At 34.8% G+C, this 24,155-nt stretch overlaps 1 protein-coding gene across 1 annotated transcript in view; it reads left to right on the top strand.

The window, feature by feature from the left end:
- Positions 1 to 24,155, top strand: part of CALY (calcyon neuron specific vesicular protein) — a 674,247-nt gene that overhangs the window by 591,932 nt on the left and 58,160 nt on the right. The window contains exon 4 of the mRNA XM_044056789.1: positions 20,350 to 20,463. Within this exon, the coding sequence (XP_043912724.1) occupies positions 20,350 to 20,463 (114 nt within the window). The remainder of the gene's footprint in view (positions 1 to 20,349; positions 20,464 to 24,155) is intronic.

The raw sequence follows: 24,155 nt of genomic DNA, 5'->3' as shown, positions 1-24,155 counted from the left end.
GGCACAATGACCTCTCTTGATCTAGATGTGAAACCCTTCATGATAAGGTGGGCAATATAGAAGGTCTTCCTAACCACTTTGGCAATGTGAGTGTCAAATGAGAGGTTACTGTCAACCTGGGTCCCTAGGTCCCTGATTACCTCTTCCAGATTTAATGGATTACCACCTATGTGGTAATTTGTGGGTACCTTGTTTTTCCCAAAGGGTATGACTATACATTTTTTGGCGTTCAGTTTAAGGCCATGGCTCTGGCACCAATTATCTGTTTCTATGAGGCCTCTCTGAAGGATGTTTGTGTCCGCTGGAGTATCAATTATGGCGCCCAGTTTGCAGTCATCTGCGAACTTTGTCAGCCACAATCCTCCTATGTTTGCCTGTACCTCGGAAAAATAAATGCCGAACAAGAGGGGTCCCAGGACTGAGCCCTGTGGGACACCGCTTGTGACTGGCTTAGAGTCTGACATAGCTCCAGCAACTCTGACCCTGTGGGTTCTATATATATTTGTATGTGTACATTTATATATATATATATATATATATATATATATATATATATATATATGTATATATATATATATATATATATGTGTGTGTGTTTGGGATTACTCATAAAATAAGATAATGACTGCATTTTCACAGTGTAATTGGAATATTATTCTTTAACCTTGAAAAAGTGTAACTTTTTTCTTCTGACATGATTTCTTTATTTTATTAGTAGTTATTTTCAGTCTTATGTTCCCTAATGCATGGTTAGTTATGCCCAGAAGTACATTTCAGGCATAGACTTTTTAAATTAAACCAGATCAGACATTACTTCATAAACCTCACATAGGTCACTGCTAAGTAACCTGAAGAAAAATATGACAAAGGCAGTTCTTTGAGGATTTCTAAATAGTTTAACATTTCCAGACTTATGATTTTATAGTAAGAAATCACTGTACTCTTTCATGTTCTTTTAGGTGGCTTGTTCAAAGGTTGCAAAACATAGTGTTGTATTCAATAATGGGCCAGGTCAGAGAGGTATAAAGTGATATAAAAGATCTCTGTGGGTTGACTAGACATGCCATATTGAATTAGATGCATTAAAGGCTATGCTTTTCTGCTTTTGATAGATATACATTCGTTAAATGTTAAATTGTCTGCCAGTGTTAGTAGATCATTAATGAAGGAATCACTTTATATAATCTAAACATTTACTTTGTAATCATTATTTATATAAATTTTGCTAAGTGTCTTGATACTGTATTTACTGACATTAAATTTTAATAACTAGTACTGTACTAGGAGTTTCTTTTTTATAGAGCATCTTGGAGAACTTCGGTATCTTTTCCTGAAGTAATTACACTACCCAGTCTGCAGTCATCAGCATATTTGGTTTTTCATGGCCCATTTCACATTGTGATATCAGAAAAGAATATCTTAAAAAAGAAGTGCCTGTAGTATTAAGCTCTGCAGGACACCACTAGTAACCCCTGTTGGAAATACAGGTAACCACTCACCTCTATATGATGCACCATGTGCCTTAACTAGTGTTTCACCCAATGAATTATGTATAGATTGATATATAAGGATTTTAATATATCAGTTATTTCCTTTGCATGCAGCCTGCCTATGTGTTTGTATGGAGTAGATAACTAGTATGTACTGTTACCCCTCCATCAAATGCTGCTGTCAACTTTCAAAAATGTATACAACGTTCAAATGACAAGATTTTTCCCTTAATAAGTATTTACTGAGTCATATCTAGCAGAGGTATGTCCCCTGTGTCATATTGGATATGCTCCATTATGGCTACCTTCATTATTTTTCACAGAATACTTAATGGCTGATGGGACTAAACTGAGTCTGATGTCATCCCCCCTTTTTAATGAATTGGAGCAAGCATAATGTCTTACCACAGGGAAAGGCCAGGTTCACATGCTAGATTTCATTTATTATGCTTGACAATCAGCAGCAGTTATGTACATAGTATCTAAGATATATCTTCAGTTTTCTCTATCACTCTGCATATCTTTTTTTCCTCTCTGCCTGATCTGGGATACCCCGCCCATGTGCCAGTGATGTGTTAGTACTGATTGTTGGGTATGTTTTACTTAAATGACAGTTTGTGTTGTCTACAGGTTTTAAGCCCATTTACTTCATATAGTCTTCAAGCTCCTTGTTCTGATTGGTAAGAGGCTTCACCGACAAGTGGTACCCTCACAGCACAGCTACTATGCACAAAAATAAACTTATGTTTGTTTCACAATCGAATGTTTTATAGCATTAGTTGTGCAACATATAATCAGCTACTGCACATCACTGAGAAGCTCTAGTAGACCCTACCCCTTTATATTTGTCTCTGCCACCACTCTCTTACCCTGTACTCTGTGGTTCCACTATATATCAGCAGTTGTGTATACTAGTCGGACATTTCCTCATTAACTTCAACAGGTATCAGCAACTTACCCTGCAATCTGTAGGCTATTTGGCCTCATTTCCCATAGTTGCTTTTCTGTTACATTAAATCTAATACATATATGAAATAACAGCTATAGCCAAACAGTTGTCAGTTCACCTGACTGAATTTTGAATCTTCCCTTATAATTCTCTTTTACTTCCTACTCTTCTCACAATATGCAGGTCTGAATATCCTAGACAATAGCATAATACTCAGTTAAGTGGCTTACTGATTTTTTTTCCAGTGGGTCGAACAGCTGCCAACAGGAGCCAGCCCACTATGTACGCCCTTGCTTTGCTTGGGCTCACTCGGCTCCCATACCCTACCCCAGGCTCCCATCCTTGCTACTTCTACATTTATTTTAAGTTAACCACACCCACCACTTTCAAATGTCCAATCAGTAAGTCTGCCACATAATCCCAGCCATATGTGACTCACCTCATACCTTCCTTTTTACAAACCAATTAGCTTACTCTCCCTTCTTCCTCCTCATAACCATTTAACCCTCTATTTGATATCTAAACATATCTATCAATCTCTTCTTTCATAATTGTAACACTCCAACCAACCTACTCATCAACTATCTCTCTCTCTCTCTCTCTCCCCCTCTAAACTAATAAAATAATTCCCAACATTTCAAGTTCCAAAATGTTATTTTTGCATATATCTCTCCTAATACTCCTCTTCCTGGCCTGTCACTTATCCTATCACAGTCAGCTAGCCACTACCTTTTCCTCACCTACCACTTCATTCCCCTTCACACCCCACATTACACCCACAAATATTGATATAGCACCAAACCTCTGTAATAGTACCAGGACTGAACTTTCCTCATATAGGTATGCACATGAATATACTACTTCCCAACTAGTTCACAAATATACTAAATTAACATTTAAACACTCAAACCCATTCTTATATTCAATATCATGTCTCAAACTTAGTGGTGATATCCATCAAAATCCTGGCCCCAAATTCAAACATGAAACTTACACCCCATCTACATTGCATCCTCACAGTGTAATTAATCCGTTCCCTAAAGGATCTGATCTATTACTTCTCAACATGAATCTCAGCAACCTACCTATCTTTTTCACACTACTCCCCTAATATAGCAGTACTAACTGAAACCTGGATGGAACCAGAAATAAACAACAATGAAATTCTACCCCCAGGCTACAACAGCCACATACTTGACAGAATAAACAAACACAGTGGTGTAATAGGTATTATTTATAAATGTACTCTCAAACTAGAACATTTAGAAGTAAACCCCCCAAAATTCAACAATGCCAAGATATTATTTAGCAAACTTGAAATACATCCCAATAGTTAACTAGCTCTTATAGGAACATACATCCTGTGAAGATTGGGTAGAGATGGGTGAAGGCTGCCAGCCTAGCCAAAAAGAATTTGATACATAATTCTGGCATTTGTAAATACAAATGTAAAATACAGGCTTGTTTCTTAAATGAAAGAAAAATACTGTAAAATGTTGAACTTCAAGATTGTAGCAACATTGCCATTTGCTGTAAGAAAACTAAGTCAAGCATTTCACATCTGTTCTTTGAAATTAAAATTATGTCTTGTATGTTTTTTTCATCTCCAGAGCTCAGAGTCATTATGTCTGGACTAGCACATTCTTTCTATTGTTTTAAGGCTAAAGTTGATGGCTAGAATTTACATGTGGAATGTCCTTTATTGCTTTAAGTGTAAAAGAATGAAAATGCAGTTAATGTGTAGCCTGGGAACTCTAGGAAGGTGTAAAAGATGATGTAATGTTTAGCAGAACTGCAGTTTCAATTTAAACAGTGAGAACCAGAGATTATTAAGCATTTTGATCTTGGACATCTAACTCAGCATTGCCTATGCTCTCTTGAGTAAGTTATCTTAGAAGTGTGTTTTCTTGTAGAAATAGCTAGGACTATAAAGATTAGACTAAGTGTTTTTCTGTTATGTCAGAACTGTACTACTGAAATATTTTAAGTTTCTGTGTGATCTCTGAACTCTTGAATAACACTGTGGTGTAGTAGTTTTGTCGTATTTTTAGTATTTATTATGAAATATTTTTAAACCCTTTTCAACTGTGGCTGGTTTATGTAGAGATAAATTAAGCTCTAGAGTACATTGCATGTTTATAAGTGATCCTGTAATAATCCCTTCAAATAATCATTGATTGCTTAGTTACACTACTATTGGATAATAATATTGCACAGTAATAATTGGACATCCTTTTAAGGGCCTTTGGGTAGCTGATAATTATTAGCTGGTTGTGGCAAGAATTACTACTGTATAGTCTGGGCATAGGGGCACAGCTGGAGAATCTGTGTCAGCCTTTCCCAGGAGTGTCTGTGAAGTTGTATAAATACTTATCTCTAAGAGTATGCGTGTGTGTCAGCTACTTGGGCAGGGACACAGAGCACTGGTTGGACAGAGAGGGTACTGGAGGTTTTAGCTTGCCAACTAGGCTGAGATCTGGACCCTATAGCTGTGCCAGTAGGGAGTCTTATTGGGGACATGGGGAGCAAGGGAGCAACCAGCCCTGGACTGACTGTGATCTCAGTGTGCTCTTAAAGGGAATTGCATTTTACTGTGTGTATTTGTTATTCTTTCCTCTCATATGAGACGTCCTCTCTGGTGTTAGTGGTGAGGATTAAGGTGCCTTGATTGCTAGGGTGTCACACATCCCTCCTGGAACAACTCCACTATAACTGAGGAAATTCTCCACTGGTCACCCTTAGCGTTTCCTCAGGAAACCATCATAATGGGCAATTTTAATACCTTCACTAACAAAAGACAGCAAACAATTGCTCAAACTTAGAGATAAAGCCTCGGCACAATGGCAAACCAACAAAAACCAAGCCAGCCTAGATTACTACCAGCATCTGAGGAACAAATCCAAAATCCAGATCAAAAATGATAAAAAAAACTTACGATAGTGTCATCCAGCAGAAACACCAAAACAACCCACAAAAATTCTGGTCTGCTGTAAAAAACTTCTCCAACCTGGACAGTCCTCAGCACCAAACCCTGCAACTTCAAACAATTCAGACAGTATATCTACTCAATTTAATAAATACTTTACTACGTCCATACTACCACTCACTGAGAACAGCAGCAATGCTCCTCTAACCATACCAACAGGATCCAATGAAACTACTGATAGCTTCTCCTTCAAACCCATCCAAACCAATACCATAAAAAATGCTCAACAAACTTAAACCTACAACCCTAGCAACTGACAACTTACCTACAGAATACTCCAAACTAGCTGCTGATGTTATCTCTTATCCTAGCTCTATTCTAATTAATTGATCTATCACAAAGCAATACATTCCCAGAATTCGGAAAATATCCTACATTATCTCAATGATTTGTTTATTGAAGCTAGAATTGATGTTGATTTGCTGAACTATTTATCGGGTCTACTTTAATTAAACAAAAGCGGAATCTGTCGAATACGAATCCGTCGACACATAAACAGCGAAACGTGATAACGTTGAACACGCAAAACCATGAAATTTAAACATCGAAACTACAATAGTCGGCCAACCCCACCGCCCGTAACATACTACCTACGCAAACACAACATAAAACACATACATGCACTAACCAAAACCCTATTACTAACCCTAAATTAAAGCACCAAAATCCCACTTGTAACCCTACTCTAAACCCCACATACACAACTATCTCTGCACTACCCTTAACCCCTCCCTAACCCTAAGGTCTGTAACTACTGCACACTTACCCTACAGAACTATACCCACACAAAGTAAATATTCCACACACATACACTTACCAAAGCCCTACACTAAACCTTACATACATTACCCATCTATGCACTTACCTTAACCCGCACCCTAACCCTAAGGTCTGTAACTATCGCACACTTACCTTATGGAGCTATACCGCAGACAGGCCAACTATGACAACTCGACATTTCCGATTTCACTATTTAGTGTGTCCGATGTTTCCACGTTTTGCTGTTTACATGTCGACAGATTCGTATTCGATGGATTCCGCTTTCATTTAATTAAAGTAGACCCCTATTTATCTATGCCTGCACCTTTAATACCTGTGATTTCGGTATTCCAAAGGTGCACAAAGACCTGAATAATTTGTCTTTAAGACCTATTGCTGATGGCAGAAATTATTTTACATATGCTAGTGCAAAGGTTGTAGACAACATCTTAAAGAAGTTCTTAGAAACTGAAAAACATATTTGTTATTCAGTCTGAGGAAGTCTTTTCAAGATGAAAGCGCTTACTGAATAAGTGAATTGTGTTTTCTGGTGCATAAAGGATGTTCAGTGAAAGTACCTTGAGTGATTCTTGTTTACACACTGTTTGCTGTTCTCCATTTTTGTGTTATTCCTTTGGGATCAGAATTATGAACAGCCAGCCAGAAAGCAGCTTTTTGGTTTTTTCATCAGGTTTCATGCTCCATGACACACCGAATGGTTCTTTTATGTCGGATAAGGAAGGAAATGTGAGTGGGACTAAGACTGTCAATACAAATTTGCCTGTCAAAGCCAATGCTTCAGTGACTTTGCAGCCTGTTTTTTGTACAACGAGAGATGAACTGTTAAATGGTTGTCTTGCTGCACCTATGAATTTGTTTGTGGATAGTGTGAGTAACATTAATATTATTCAGTCTACCAGCATTAATCTCACTGAATGCTTATCAGGTTTAGAGAAGTCTATGATTAAGATAAAAAGATTACAGTGGGATGTTATGTTCTTCGAAAGTAGTATCTTGGCTAAGAGAGTGCCAAGAGGTTTAAGAGTTAATAAGATGCCGGTAGGAAATGATTTATTGAAGGAGCTCATTGAAAATTGGGTGGAGCTGAATCAGAGAACTGGTATTGATTATATGACTATGCTGGTAGATTGTTACAAGCAAAAAATCCACGAACTTGATGAGGAAATTAAAGAAAAATATTTTTCCCTTAACAAAGATTCTACAAGTGAGTACTTTGAGACCAAAATCTGTCTGATACAAGACAGATTAATTAAAGAAAATGATATTCTTAAGCAGAGAAAGCTTAAGAAATATGAGAGGGATCGTCTTGAGTATGAGCAGGGTGTGGCTTATATGTTTTACGTTGTAACAGGCAGCTTAGAAGTGAATGAATCAACTGCAGTGTCAGAAGTTCAAATGAAAAAGCCAGAACAGATGGCTAAAGATAGGGAGATACAAAGTACTGAAAATGTTTCTGCAAGTACAAGTGGAAACACTGTTACTGTAGGTGCATCAAATACTATAAATAACCAGCGCCTTTTTCAGGGTGTGAATGTCTATCAAGACCCAGGTATGGGAAAGAGATCATGGGCCCAAGTAACTATGGGACCAGTGAAGGGAAACAAACAGAAAAAGAGAAAAGCCCCTCAAAAGAACACATCATGGAAGAAAAAGAAAAACAACCATTAGGCAAAGGTACTTTTTCTGAAAGCGATTTTAAAATTGTGAATCATTCAAAGAGATGGGCAGCCATGGTGGTGCAGTGGTTAGCATTGCTGTCTCACAGTAAGAGGTTCTCCGGTTCGATCCTCGGCTGGGGTGCCTTCTGTGTGGAGTCTGCATGTCCTCCCTGTGGTCGCGTGGGTTTCCTTCGGGTGCTCTGGTTTCCTCCCACATCCCAAAGACATTCTGCAGGTGGATTGGACACTCTAAATTGGCCTTAGGTGTGAGTGTGGGTGTGTGTGTGCCTTCTGTGGAAGGTTGGGCACCGGGCTGGCAACTCGACACCATAAAACTCCACTGCCAATCATGAGCGGACAAGGAGATCTGCTGTGGTGACCCCTAACTGGGAAAAGCCAAAAGAAGAAGAAGAAGAAGAAGAATCATTCAAGGAGATGTTTGGGGCATTATGAGATCTCTGTTTTGAGCAGAGGTTGGACATTTGTACCAGCTTGAAGAGCACATATTTGTGAGACTTTAAACAATTTGAGAGACTTTGTTAGAGGGTTAAATTTGAAATGTATGTTTAACAATGAAGATAGTAGTGGAAATGTTGCAATATCTACTGTTTGTATTAAGCCGAGTTGTTTTAACCCTCCATTAAGGCCGGAATTGGAGCCATTTCAAAATGTGATGGAAAAACAGCTAAGGGATCTTTTGTTAAATAAACCTGTCACAAAATATTATAACATGTCATATGAAGAAAGAAAAGCAATGAATGATTTAAATATTGATGCAAGTATTGTATTATTAAAAGCTGACAAAGGTAATGTTGTTGTGCTTTTTGACAAAATTGTTTATTTGAATGCTATGACTGTTATTTTACAGGATGTACACTACTATAAAAAGGTTAATTTAAATCAGATAATATGGTCTTACAAATTTATAGATTCTATGATAGAGGAATGGTTATGTGAAGGGACGATTTCTATTTGTGAAGCAAGTTTTTTTGTCAAAGAAAATCCAAATGTTAGTAAAATATTTGGTTTGCCCAAAGTACATAAAAACTTGGAATGTCCCCCCTTAAGGCCAATTGTGGCAAGTGGAGGATGCAAAACAGAGACGATGGCTATTTATATAGACAAGAAATTGCAAAAGTTAGTGAAAGCTGGAGATACATATATTAGAGATACTTTTGCTTTTGCTAACTGTATAAAAAGAATAGAAGTGGAGCAAGGTGATTATTTGGTGACTATGGATGTTGATTCCTTATACACCGTTATACCTAATGACATAGGGATGGACTATGTTAGGAAGGAACTTGTTGATTCCTGATGTTATACTAAGGAAGAAATTTCTATTATTATAGAAATATTAGATATTATTTTATCTAAAAATGTTTTTTGAATTTAACGGCACATTTTATCAACAAATAAATGGCGTGGCTATGGGTGCAGCAATGGCCCCTAGCTACGCTAATCTTTTTATGAATACATGGGAAAAGTTATATATTAAAACTAAAAAATGAAAAAGAACCAAACTAAATAACTGATGAAAGCATGTAGGCAAACTGGATATGAGAAGATAATTAATAATATTAATTAATAATATTTATTATTAAATAATAAATTGTATATTTTCGTATCCAGTTTGCATACATGCTTTCATCAGTTATATATTAAATCTAATAAATATTTTAACTATGTGTTATATTATGGTCGATTTATTGATGACCTTTTTTTATTTGGAGAGGTGAAATTAATGAACTTCACTGTTTTTTGAATGAGATTACTAACGCATGTGATTATTTAAGTTTTACTTGGAACTATGACTGCAAAAGTATATGTCTTTTGGATGTAGAAGTTTACAAACAAGGTAACAAACTAAGTACTAAGATTTATAAGAAAAATGTTCAGAATAATGCATACCTCAGATATGACAGTATGCACCCTGGTTATGTCAAAAATAGTATTGTGAATGGACAGTTAAGGAGAGTGAGCGACTTAACAGATTGTAATGTAAAATTTCAGGAAGAAAATAAAATGTTATGTGAAAACTTTATAGTTAGGGGCTACCCAAAGGAAATGGTGTCAGAGAAACTAATTGAAACAACTAGAAATAGAGGAAGTGTTAGTAATTACAACAATACAGAAAATAGTGCCCCCTTGGAATGTGACAATCAGAGAAATAAATATGAATTGGGCATAGTAGTGCCACATTCTATAGATGGGGTGAGATTAAAAGACTGTTTAAGAATAATTGGAAGATTATGGGTAGTTTTCCTAAAATTAATAAAATAGTGGGAGGTGAACCTATTTGTGTGAATAAAAAAGGAAAAAATGTCAAAGTTATTTTTCAAGATAAAATTAAATGTATTAATGAAACAAAAGAAGTGGTGGTTAGATGTCTTAATTGTGAACATTGTAGGTTCATATACAAAGGGCACACAGAAATAACTATTAATAATGGTAAATTACATATATTAAGTGTAAATATTTGCAAGATGAAGTTTGTTGTATATTTATCAGTGTACTCACAATGTTCTTCATTCTATATAGGTATGACTACCAGGGAACTGCATAAAAGAATTAGGGAACATTTATATGCAGTACAGATAAAATAAAATACAAATGCATGGGGTAGGCATTATAGAACACAGATTGCTTAGGCAGTCCTAAATTTATGGTATTAGACAAAGTTCCTAATTTTACTAATAAGCTTACAGCTAAAGATGAAGTTAAAATGGAAGGAATGTTGTTGTTGGATTTTGAAATTAAATTCTAGTCATCCCCCTGGACTTAATGACAAAGAAAATTTTAAGGTATACCTCAAAAGAAGAAGGTTAAAACATTAAATATGTTTATTATAAAGTGGGGGAGTTTTTATTTATTTATTTATTTTACATTTGTTGACCGGGCTAGTCTAGCTGGATATATGTCCATTTTCAGTAGAGGCCCGGGGAGAAAAGCTCCAAGTAATGACAGAGACAAAATACAATATATAGTAATAGTTCCAAGAAAGACAGTATATAGTTTATAATTGAGGTTCAGTTAGACTTGAACAGACCAGTATAGTAGGATATGCTAAAAACAAATACATATAGCAAGCATTTGAGAGATAGCAATCAATAGAAATAATTAAAAATGTATTATTTCATTACCACAGGAACACATAGAGCAGTAGAATAGAGGAGTATAGAGAGCGCAGGAAGGGAAAAGAGGTGTAAGTTGCGATTTGCTTAAATATTAGTACGGTAAATTAATTTGTTATTCAGTCTCATGAAGTCTTTTCAAGACGAAAGTGCTTACTGAATATGTGAATTGTGTTTTCTAGTGAATAAAGGCTGTTCAGTGAAGGTACCTTGAGTGATTCTTGTTTACATGCTGTTTGCTGTTCTCATTTTTGTGATATTTGTAAGTATTCTTGATCTGTTTTACAGAGCATTAATGGTCTCGAATTTAGAGAAGAATATAATTTTTTGACTATTGATGTGAAAGATCTATACACATATATTCCACATAATCTAGGTATTGAGTAGATCTATCTCCTCTTGAAAAAAAGGGATCTTCTGTATCAGAAACAACTTTAGTAGTTGAACTATTAGATATAATTCTCACTAATAACTACATAATTTATGAGGGTGATTACTACTTGCAGAAAAGTGGGGTAGCAATGGGCTCCCCTTATGGAGGCAGCTTTGCAAATCTAGTTATGGCCTATTGAGAACAAGGATACCTTTTTAGAAACAATCAAGTCTGGAATAAAATGTATTATTACACTCGTTACTTGGACGATGTGTTTATTATGTTAAAAGGGGATGAGGATATGGCAACTGATGTTTAATGCCACTGAATTTTTGAAGTTTACATATACTTTCCATTTGGATACTATCTCTTATTTAGATGTTGAGCTTAGAAAAGACTGTGGTTATGGAAAATATCTAGCCAGAATATACAGGAAAAACACATATTCTAATGCATTCCTTCATTATTCAGGCTCATACCCGTTCCATCAGAAATGGTCAGTAGTCAAAGGCCAACTGGTTAGAGCTGCCAGGATAGTTTCCCTAGAAAATCACTTTATTTTTGAAGTCAATAATTTAAAGGACATGTTTAGTAGATGAGGATACCCAGGGGCCTTACTAGATACATTTATTGAAGAAGTCACCCACAAAAGTATTATTGGACAATATAAACCTATTTTAGGTAATGTTTTAGAGAACAATATTGTCATTAATAATGTTGGGGATGTAAATGTTATGGAGACTAACTTTAGTGTTAGTTTCATTACACCTTTTTCAGTAGATGCAATTTATCTGAGATATATTATTGGTAAAAATTGGAAGTTATTAGTTGATGACTCAAGTATTAGGAACAAAATAGAAAAACATATTAGATTTGTTTTTTAAGAGGGGACTTAATTTTAAAAATATGTTGGAATGTAAATGTGGACCATTGGTTAAAAATCCGGGTATGTTTAAGTGTGAGGCATGCCCTTATTGTAAGCATATGGAAATAGGAATAAGTTTCTTTATTAATAACATGAGATTTAACACTATGCAGAAATTTAACTGCAATTGTAAGATGGTAGTATATCTAGCAAAGTGTCAAGGCTGTTGTCAAGGCCAAATGTAAATTGAGAGAATAGGTGTATGAACATTTATACAGCATCACAAAGAAAAAACTATAAAATGCTCTTGCTAGATATATTATTAACAACCCAGATCACTTTTTTAAGTTTAGGGTGATTGATCAAAAGGCCTTTGATGTAAGAGATGGTCCCTTCAGTCTAAAATTAGACAAACTTGAAATATTTTTGCAGTTACATTTAAATGCCCATAATTACCCCAGCCTCAATGATACGTGTTCCATTAACTGTCTGTTAAAATTAAGGAACTTGGATAGATAGAGACATGGTGTAATGCATTAATTTCTATGGTGATGTGTCTATATTTAATATAATTTGTAATTTATTTTATTTACTAGTGTAAGTGTATATATTTATTCTATTTTTATTTTTATTATAAAGACACGTGAATACATACATATATAATTATATATAAGTATGTTACATATGATTATACATATAAATTTTGTGGCTCTTCTATTTTTAAGATGAATGTGGGTGATCATGTGACTAGAAGGAGGGACTGATGTTTTTTTGTATCTGAAGAAGTTTGAGTGAGACCTTAGATGAAAAGCGCTTCATTAAATTAGTTAATTGGTTTAGTAAAGGCTGTTCCAAGCTGTCATTTATTTTTGTAGTTTTTATTCAGTTCCTTTGGTTTCTCAACTCTAAAACTCAGCCATTCAGCTCTTGCATGATTTCATGACTACCTATCTGACTGAGCTGTTAAATGGTACTGAGATTTCTCCTCTCTATTGCCTGTCACCACAGGTGTTCAATCATAGGTCCTCTCCGCTTCAGTATTTTTACCAATAAACTTTACACTGTTACCCACCTTCCCTCTATCATAAGTATGTGGATGACTCCACACTCATCTATGCTGCACCCTCCCTTCCTTGGCTCCAAGAAATAACTCAACAGTCTTCTGCAGCTGTAGAATCCTTACTCTCTAACTCATAACTAGTTCTCAATCCTAACAATACTAAACTAATGCTCTTTGTGCATAACAAAACCTCTGACTGTCTATCCTTATTTCTTATCTATTCAGCCACCAATACCAAGATAACTAGTGTATCTCAAACAAAACTGCTTGGCGTCCTAATTAACACTAACATGAAATTTGATAAACATCTATCTCTGATCATTAAAAAGACACACATAAAACTAAGTACTCTATTTAGAATCAAACCATACCTCACCAACTCTACTATACAATCTATTGCCGGAACCCAACTACTCTGTACTCTACTTTACACCTCTCTAATTTTCACCAACTTAAAGAAAACAGATTTAACAAAACCAGAAATCTGCTACAACAAGATATCCAAATTTGCTACAAACTCCCCAACTTAAAGAAAACAGATTTAACAAAACCAGAAATCTGCTACAACAAGATATCCAAATTTGCTACAAACTCCCCATATCCCCAAACTCCAATGCATCATTGCACTGCTCTACGACAACTCATCTGATTAGAATTACCCAACTACTTAACCTGTACCCAACTTACAACAGCCCACAGTGTGATTTTCCAACCTGAAAAGTGCCCTGGACTTCAAAACCTACTTCAACCCTACTCTAATAAATGGGTCCTTAGATCTTCAAACAAATCTGAACTACAGGTCACAAAATCCAATAACAGTGCTGGGGATTCTGGCTACTCCAACTATGTCTCCAGAATTTGGTACACTATCTTCAACTCATCCTAACTGCTGCTAACTCCACACAGTTCAAATAACTACTTAAGACTCACGTAACTGATGCATGGCTTTGCTCATGCTCTTCTCCTGGCTAAATTTCATTCTTGTTGAACAGTAGCCTTTCATGCCACCATTTCTCTACCCCCTCTGAACATTAGATACACTCTTTAATACTCTCATTATCCTATTCTTCTCTTTCTCATCTTTTAAGCTGTCATCCTGAGTCTTCTTTCTACTGTACCTTAATTAACATACCTCATATGCACTTTTCCCTACCATTCTGCTACCTTTGACTCACTGTACCTCTACTTTCCCTTTCCTTATAACCACCTAATTTTTATCACCATATGTTCTCCACAACTTGTTTCTTCTAGTGCTTCCTCCCTATCCTTGCCCAACACTTTACTCCTGTCTCTCTACTTCTTCCACATACTCTCCCTCCTATGTAATTCCCTAGTGCTACTGTCTCCATCCTGTTCCTACTGTTTCTATACAATAGCTCCTCAACAGAACAAAACTTATCAACTAAATATTAGAACATTTTTTGTATTCTATAAATGTAATGTCTACCTATATAATGGCACCCTAACATATGAAAGTCTGAGTAAGTTTGATCTAGCTATTGTATGTAAATGCTTGTTTCATTGTTATGTATTAAGCTTCAAATACTATGTAAATAATATATGTTTGTTTACTTTTCCTTGGAGCTTTTCTCCCCGGACCTCCACTGAAAAGGGGTGACTGCCCAGTTAGACTTTTCCAGTAAACAAATGTCAAATAAATAAAATAAATAAACAAATATGCCTTGTCTTTGCTTACTGTGAACTTTGCAAAAATCTTTTCTCTAGAACTCCTCCTATGTTTTGTGTCTGAGTAATACTATCACTATTTATTGATAACATGTTAACAGTCACAATTTGTCACTTTTAGTTTTCTGATTAATCAGATAATATGGTAATAAGATAATAATCTTTGACATTAACATGAGTTTAGAGTTATATCCAGAGATTTCATTTAAAAGGCTGTTTCTCTATTTTATCTAAGTCAGGCTTGTTTTTATGACAAGGGCAATTTTGCAAAACTATGTAGAAGTTTTTTTCCTATGCTTGATAAATTTTATCATTCCACCAAAGTTTTTTTATATATATGCATGTATATATCTGCTTCATTGATATGTTTTCAAGTCCATGGAAATTAATAGCATCATAAAACTGGGAAGACTTGGTTTCAGACTGGTGTTTTTACTACCTGGAATTTAAAGTTTTTTTGAGTGAGTATATGTTATAGGTATGTCATTTATTACATCATAAATATCTTTATTCCTCACCATTCTTGGCACACCATCTGTGTCACTTAAGACCTGCTAAGCATACCACTCTCTATTGGGATATATACAATATACTGGTCCTTTATGAAGTATCTTGTTTTTCTGAACATCAGTCATTTGTTATACATTGGTATGGGCTTGCAATGAGAAAATTAGATATGTAACTGTCACAATTTGTTTTCTCTTATTGACATTTTGCAAATATTGTATCTACCAAGTGTTACAGAAATGCTGATGCCTTTTTTTCTTCAACATTTATGGTTTTTATATCACTTTGAAATCCTCCTCACTGATATCAGTATGTCACTAGTACTAGTCCTTGATATTTTCTTATATAATCATTCTTGAATGTTCTAGTATTTATTAAAGACAATACATTATAATAATATAAAAACAACAAGCTCCAAACTGGCACTGGAATGTAAAAAATACCAAAATAAAAAAAATTACAAGTTAGCACTCGAAAAACAGAAGTTTAATAAAAATCCCCACTAAATAACACACATGGTTAAGTGCTTTTGTCACTAAGACATCATCAGAACCATGAAAAACTGAGGAAGTGATCTATAAAAATACATAGATTGACACGCCCCCTGTAATAGAAGCAATCTGTTTTGTGAAATAAACACCAATCACATGGAAAATGCTAAAAAGTATGAACAAAGAACCGATTCATAAGTTCCTGCTAGTCAGAATACAGAATGTTTGCTTTCACCCAATGATAACCCTCTCACAGGGTGAAGAAACAAATGGGATCAAATAGCAAGAACACCAATCAGATGGAAAATGCTAGCAAAGTGTAATAGAGAACCAGTCATATGTTCTTGCCAATTAGAATACAAAACTGCTACTTTCATCCAATGGTAGATGTCTCACAGGATGAACCAACGCATTCAAACAAAACCCAGGAACTTGATGTCAACAACGTAGAAAATATATAGCATATAATTATTCAAATTGTTGATACTCTAAGTTTCAACTCACTGGTAATTGAAATGGCATCATTTAGTCCTAAGAAGTTGATAGCATCTGAATGCAGTTGTCAAAGCATTTCACAATGTAGTCACTGATTTTTACAGTCCCCCAAGAAAGCTGCTACAGCAATTTTCCGTAAAATACAAAACTTAAACATGGAGAAGTTGTGACAGTGAGAAGTGTGTTTAGCCAATGTACTCCTGTCATTATTCTTCAAAATCCTGTGCACATTCTGTTAAATTATTTTATTAAAGTTATTGATAGTTTTTCCAGTATAGCATGCTTGGCATGTAAAACACCTGGCCATGTAGACAACCTTGTCCATCATACAATTGTACCTGGCTTTAACTCTCCACCTTGAAACATTTTCAGAAATTACAGTGTTGAAATCAGTCTCAATATAAGGCCATTTTTACAGTCCCCCAAGAAAGCTGCTACAGCAATTTTCCGTAAAATACAAAACTTAAACATGGAGAAGTTGTGACAGTGAGAAGTGTGTTTAGCCAATGCACTCCTGTCATTATTCTTCAAAATCCTGTGCACATGCTGATACATTATTTTATTAAAGTTATTGCTAGTTTTTCCAGTATAGAATGCTTGGCATGTAAAACACATGGCCATGTAGACAACCTTGTCCATCATACAATTGTACCTGGCTTTAACCCTCCACCTTGAAACATTTTCAAAAATCACAGTGTTGAAATCAGTCTCAATATAAGGCCATTGACAAAAATGGCCACACTTATGAGTCATTAATGAGCCATTGTACAAACCCCTAAGAGGTCTTTCAAGAATGTTTTTCAAATTCAGCCAGTAATTATAACTAAATGTTGGTGTATCACCAAAGAGAAATTTTAAGTTCTCATCACAGTGAAGTATAAACCAGTTTTTAGAAATGATGTTACAAATATCTACAGCATGTAGTGAACAATGTAGAACCAGATTATTGGATGCTAAAAAAAGAACTGGAAGGAAGATCTGTTGCTGGGAATTGAACCCAAAGTTCCCCATTATGCTGTGTTAATATTACTGATATCTTTACAATGAAACTCAGTACGTTTCCTAATGATAGGAGCATATTTACCATTTCTTTCTTGTGCAAGTAATTGGTAGAGAGTGTCAATTATTGTATTGGGATATCCCCTCTCAAGAAACATCATCTTAAGAGTGTTAAAGTTGTTAATAGAGATGTTATCATCAGAATTCAGTCCTAATAAATTAAATTGATTTTTAACACCACCCTTTTACTGATGTAAGGGGTGGTTGCTTTGAAAGTGCAGAAAGGTACTGCAGAATATCTGTTTCTGATAGATATTAGTGTTAAAAGTACCATCTGCACTCTTGGAGATCATAACATCCAAATAATGTGTTTAGTTTGCATCTACAGATTATGTAAATTCTAAAAAGGATGAGGAAGCTTGCAAATCAGAAAAAAAACTTTCAGATTGTTTTTTACTACCTGACCACATGATAAGAATGTCATCTAAAAAGTGGCAGTAAGAAATACAAGGGCAAAATAAGTCAATTTCGAAACTTTTTCAATTTCCCACTGCAGTAATACAGCACTGACAAATATGGGGGCACATGTGGCCCCCATAGACACGCCACTGAATTGCTTATAATATTCATTATCAGATAAAAAAAGTTGTTGCTTAATATGTTTTCCATAAATTCAAGTAAAAGCATCAATTCATTTTTGAAGAGCTTGCCAAATCTTCCAATAACCTCATGAACCAGTCTAACCCTGATTCCAGGAGAATTTCTGTAATAGATTTTTAATATCCAAAGTGATAAAAAAATTTACTTCTTCAGTGGATACATTCCGATGTTTCTCAATTAGATCCATGCATCACAAAGTACATATGAAAAATTCAAAAACAACAACTTAAGTTTGCAGTCTATGTATTTGACCAACAGTTCTGTAATAGACCCCTTAGCATCAACAATGGGGCAAAGTGGTGGGATTTCAATGGAAGAATATATTTGGAATTTCCAAAATAATCTTTGGAATAATGGGCCACTGGACTTGCAAAAACTCATAGAATGGTAAAGAAATGTTGTTAAACAGTAACCACTCATCCAACTGAATATTAATTGCCCTACAGGCCATGCTGATTTCATTGGCTGACACAATCTGGTAAAACTAATCATCATAAAGTTAGGAAGTCATTCTACCAATGTAGTCCATGAGGTCCATGATGAACAAACCCCTGCCATTGTCCAGCTTCATACATCTTATATTTTTGTTAAAAGTGATTGTCTCCAAAACCTCCCATTCTTGTTTGGTGAGGTTGAAATATCTACATTTCTTCGGTTTAGCCAGGAATTTTCTGATCTTCATTTCACATGATTTTTCAAACACTTCGATCATGGGATGGAGGAGTTTCCTACACTTGTCCTTTTAAAATTCATGGTGGAAGTATCTATACCAATCTCATTGCCATATAACAAACAAAAATTCAGTTTTCTTCTGAATAGTTTGAGGTGCAATATTCACACATCCAGATGGAATAAAAGTAAATGCTTTAAAAAATAATTTATGATGATCAAGGTTTATCTCAACACCAGAAAAGTTGTAAATGTTAACATTATGAAAGGATGTAATCAAAACAGTACCTTTTTTAAATGCTGCAAGTTGTCTGATTACTGTCTCTTCTATGAACCATTGTTGTTGACCCTCTTCTTCCAGTTAGTCTCTGTCTTCATTTAATTTGGATTTTTAATCTCCCTGATTGTTTGTTGTCCAGTCTCACCAAATATCTTGGTCCAGATTGATCTAAAGAGAAATCCTGTTCTCCTCCAAAATGGTCAACTCTTTGGATGTTGCCCTCCTCATTTATACCAGCACAATGGTTATCATATAAATTGGGGACTACTCGGTTAGCAGCAATCTTGGGGTATACTGCTTTAGTTCTACAGTTATTCTCATCGCATTGAAATGTCTTATCTTTTCTCCTTTTAAGTGAGAACAACTTATTGCCCATATCTGTGAAGATGTTATTAAACTTATTTTTGCACCTGGGGAAATCTAGGTCTTCTGTGAATGAATGCACCAAACATGCCTCTCTTTGTCCCAATTTCTCCATGCTTAAGTTTTGTATTTTCAAGAATATCGATGTAGCAGCTTTCTCAGGAGACTGAAAAATCTGTTACTACATCATGAAGTGCTTTGGCAACTGCATTTAGATGCTATGAATCCCAGGACTAAGTGATACCATTTCAATTATCAGTGAGTTGAAACTTAGAGCATCAAAACTTTAAATAATCATGTGCTATATGTTTTCTAAGTTGTTTACATCAAGTTCCTGGATTTTGTTTGCATTAGTTTTTTTTCATCCAGTGAGATGCCTACCATTGGATGAAAGTAGCAATTCTGTTTTCTGAATGGCAGGAACTTATGATAGGTTCTTTGTTCATACTTTATTAACATTTACCATCTGATTGGTCCTGCTATGGGGGTGTCAATCTATGTATTTTTATAGGTCACTTCCTCAGTTTTGTTCATGGTTCTGATGATGTCTTATTGATGAAAACGTTTAACAAAGTATGTTTTTAAATGTAGATTTTTATTAAACTTCCATTTTTCGAGTACTTACTGGTTGTTTTGTTATTTATTTATTTAAAGTTTTTTCATTATATTATTATATTAAATGCAATACACTGAGAGGCAAAAATAAAAGTGCATATGCAGTGTTGTGTTTTTCAAAACATCATCTGTATTATTATTGTTCATAACTTCTTTTTAGGATAAGATTCAGATGAATGTCTTTGGCAAGTAGTAAGGTTTCAGTGTTCTGCTTTTTCTTACAGCTAAATTTCAGAATGCTGTTTCATAATTTAGTGAAATTTAATTTCAGTATTTATTTTTCTCTTTGCAGCTATCCGGGTTAATTCTCATCACTATGGTGTTTCTGGCCTGCCTTCTGATGCTGGTCATGTATAAGGCACTCTGGTATGATCAGTTAAGCTGTCCAGAAGGTTTTGTGTTTAAGGTAGGTTGGCAAGTGATTTTTCATTTTGTATGGCTGCAGTACACATGGATATATATATATATATATATATATATATATATATATATATATATATATATATATATTATATATATATATATAGGCAATTTGATACATTTTATCACAGACCTCAAATGCCCCTGATGTTGCAAAATGTCCCTGTCTTTGCCTCATGTTTTGTGTCCATTCCCCATAAAATTATTGGTTTTCTGACAAATCACTGAGGGTTGCAGTCACTAGCTATAACTGATATTTGAGTTTCAGACTTTATATCCTTCAGAAATTGAATCTTAATATAAAGACTGTTCTACCAACTAAGCCCAACATTTAAAATGTGTTCCCGATTTTGGATATGTGCCCCTATTTTTTTTATGGCTTGTTTATGATTCTTGCACTAAAATGAACTAATTTATTTCTTATAATATTATCTGGGATATGGTTTCATTGCCTGTTACAATGTGCTTTTATAGTTTTTAGTGTCATAGTCTCCTTTGGCTGTGCAAGAAATTTGTATAAAGCCGAAAATAATGGGGGGGGGGAGGCTAAAAAATATAGATATATAACTAAATGTTGTTTTAAACTTAGAAAGCTGCTAGAATAACAGGTGTGGTATTAGTATGCATTTTCTAAAGGACATGAAGTCTGAAGCTCAAATGTTTGTCATTATTTTGTAACTTTAGTCCTCAATGTTTTGTAAGAAAATAAACACAAATTTTATGAGGGAAAGACCAAAAATATGAGACAAAAATCTGGACATTTTACAAAAATCTGAACAGTTGAGAGGTATGTTGTCAATGTCTGTAATGTTTTAATTTAGCATAGTTTAAATCAAATATATTTGAATTATGATGAAGACTTAAATGAGTCACAGAGACTATAATTAACATCATGGAAGTAGGAAAAGTGAATTGATATTGGTTCCAAATGAGATGGCTATGAAAACAGGTCAACAAAATTTGAAGGGGATATAAAATAAAGCACGAGAAATTTAAGGACATTGTAAGAATCTGGGGAAATGTGAAATATGGTTTGGAAATCCAAACCAGTGAGAGCAAAACAGAGTTTAGATAGATACTTAAAAAAGCAAAAACAAAGAAAGCAATGATATTTTTATCGTGTAAGTTTTATATATATATATATATATATATATATATATATATATATATATATATATACCATCAGTATCTGCAAGATCCAATCAAACGTTAAAGCTCATCATTACGTAGTAAACAAATTCTCAAGCTAAAACACACTATAAGCAGGAGATGATGAATTATCATTGGTCAAAACTCATTGATCAAGTGTTTTTGTTGTGTACTAGTTAACCCGAAAAAATCCCAATTGTAATATTTGGAAATTGGATTTTGTATCTAAGTGTCTGCTGCTTTATGTATATCGAAGAACATGTGCAGACTTCTGGCTATTTATTTCAGTAATAACTTATTTTCAAGAACATGAATTGTTTGTGAACTATGAAATATTATTCAAGGACTGGAGATGTTATACATAATTTCATAGTTTTTTTATGTGATGGTTTTTGACCAATAATAACTCATCATCTCTGCCTTATGGCATGTTTTATCTTGGGAATTTGTTTAGTAAGTAATGATGACCTTCAACATATGGTTGGAACGTGACGATACTGATGGCCAATTGTTGAAGTTTCTGTTAGAGGATGGAGATGTTTATAACAAATTTCATTGGGCTTTACGGGATGTCGTTTGACCAATGATAACTTATCATTTTTGCCTTGTGGCATCTACTAGTATGTTTCGTATTGGTAGACTCAAGATTTGGATGGCTTTTGATTGACTGTTCTTATTTTAAATATTGGACAATGGATATATGGATTAGATCTGATGAAGGGTTGTAAGAACCTGAAAGCGTTCATCATTTTTTATGTCTTTGAAGTTTTTATAGTATTTTATATATATATATATATATATATATATATATATATATATATATATATATATATATGTTTACTGATTAAAGTGGATGTTTATGATCTTTAGGCTGGTGACCATGCTGGTTTCTTTATATCTTGTATCTCTCTATCTATCTAACTATCTATCTATATGTTAGTACAAACATACACAAGTGTGTGGTGGTATGTGTACAACTCGAATCTATACAATCCCATAACCAAATGGACAATGGCAATGGCACAAAAGCAAGCAACTAACTCTATGGCATTTCAGTCATGGAGTAAGTTACATTAGTGAATGGGTGTACAGTGGACATCCTCTGATTGCGAGTTGAAACCCCCTTAGAAAAAAATATTTATTGAAATTTTACTCAGTGGGCTTCATGTGGGGTCTTTGTAATAGGGACACACACACACACACACACACACACACACACACACACACACACACACACACACACACACACACACACACGCGCACCACCTTAAGGCTCTATTTATTACAGACTGTGTCATTCAGAAAAGCAGTTGCAGGCACTGAACTAGGATAAGCAAAACAGAAGGTGTCTGGTCCTTTACCAGTCATCAATAACCTAATTTTTGGTCATTAGCTTTTGTTTTCCCACTGGGATATTAACAGATCTGCAACTTACATAAAAATAAAGGTACCACAGGCAAACAAAAAAGACACTATCTTACACTCCAAAAAGGAAATAACACTAAAGTTTCTTTTTTTAGCATCCATGAATAAATGAAAACACCATGACAGAGCCAAGCAACCAGCCACAACCACTACTTTCCCATAGAAACTATCACCACTTCATCCAAACAGATATAATATGAAAATTATCAAAATCAAAATCAATACCTGGCCTTCTGGCTTTCTGTGCAATAGTATCCAAAATAATTCTTTCACTCTAAAACTATCCCCCATATCCACAATCAAAAACAATTCTACTGAAAGTAAAACTCACAGCCATAGCTATAGATAACTTCTGAACTGGATAATTTAAATTCACTGCACTTGCAGAGCCTATCCAGTATATGTATTAATCAACAGATCGGTTCAAGAAAACTATGTTCCAGTTATCTGGAAAAAAAATCTTACATACTGCCTACTCATAAAGAAAGAAACTGTATAGGGTTATTAAACCAATTTCTATCCTTCTTCCCTCTCAAAAATCTTAGAAAAATGCATCAACAGTCAACTGCTCCGGTACCTCACAGATTACAATAACAATATCCTCTCTCCTAACTAACATGGATTTAGACCAAATCATAGCATAAAACTGCCCTCTTGGACTTTGTTTGGTACCATCAGCCTTAATAGAAACAATGGCAAAATGTTTTCATATATATTCTTGTGTCTTTCAAATGGTTCTGACAGTTTTTCACATGACAAACTGCTCCAAAGACTGCAATATGCAGGTCTCTCTCTCTCTCTCATTCTTGCCTCCAGTGGTTTTCTCAGTTTTTAACCAACAGACACCAAGCTGTAAAATGGTTATTAGGTCTATCTTCTTTTCTTCCAGTCACTGTTGGGGTACTTCAAGTATCTACCTTAGGGTATTAATGAATGACTACAACAAAGTCTGCGTACTTGCATCTTTCATTCAGTACACAGGTGACTTTTCTCTTGTTTGTGTAGCTGGCAGTCTGGCTAAACTCCAAATAATTAAACACAAGTCCTTCTCTTCCAATGATGCTTGGCTAGACAGCTCCAAACTTCTAGTTGTTGTGTCTTTTG

The sequence above is a fragment of the Protopterus annectens genome, chromosome 14.part0, assembly GCF_019279795.1.
Source record: "Protopterus annectens isolate FY-2018-M chromosome 14.part0, PAN1.0, whole genome shotgun sequence".
In the NCBI taxonomy this organism is placed as follows: domain Eukaryota; kingdom Metazoa; phylum Chordata; order Ceratodontiformes; family Protopteridae; genus Protopterus; species Protopterus annectens.
The sequence above is the reverse complement of the archived record's forward strand: the minus strand, read 5'-3'. Positions and strand labels throughout refer to the sequence as shown.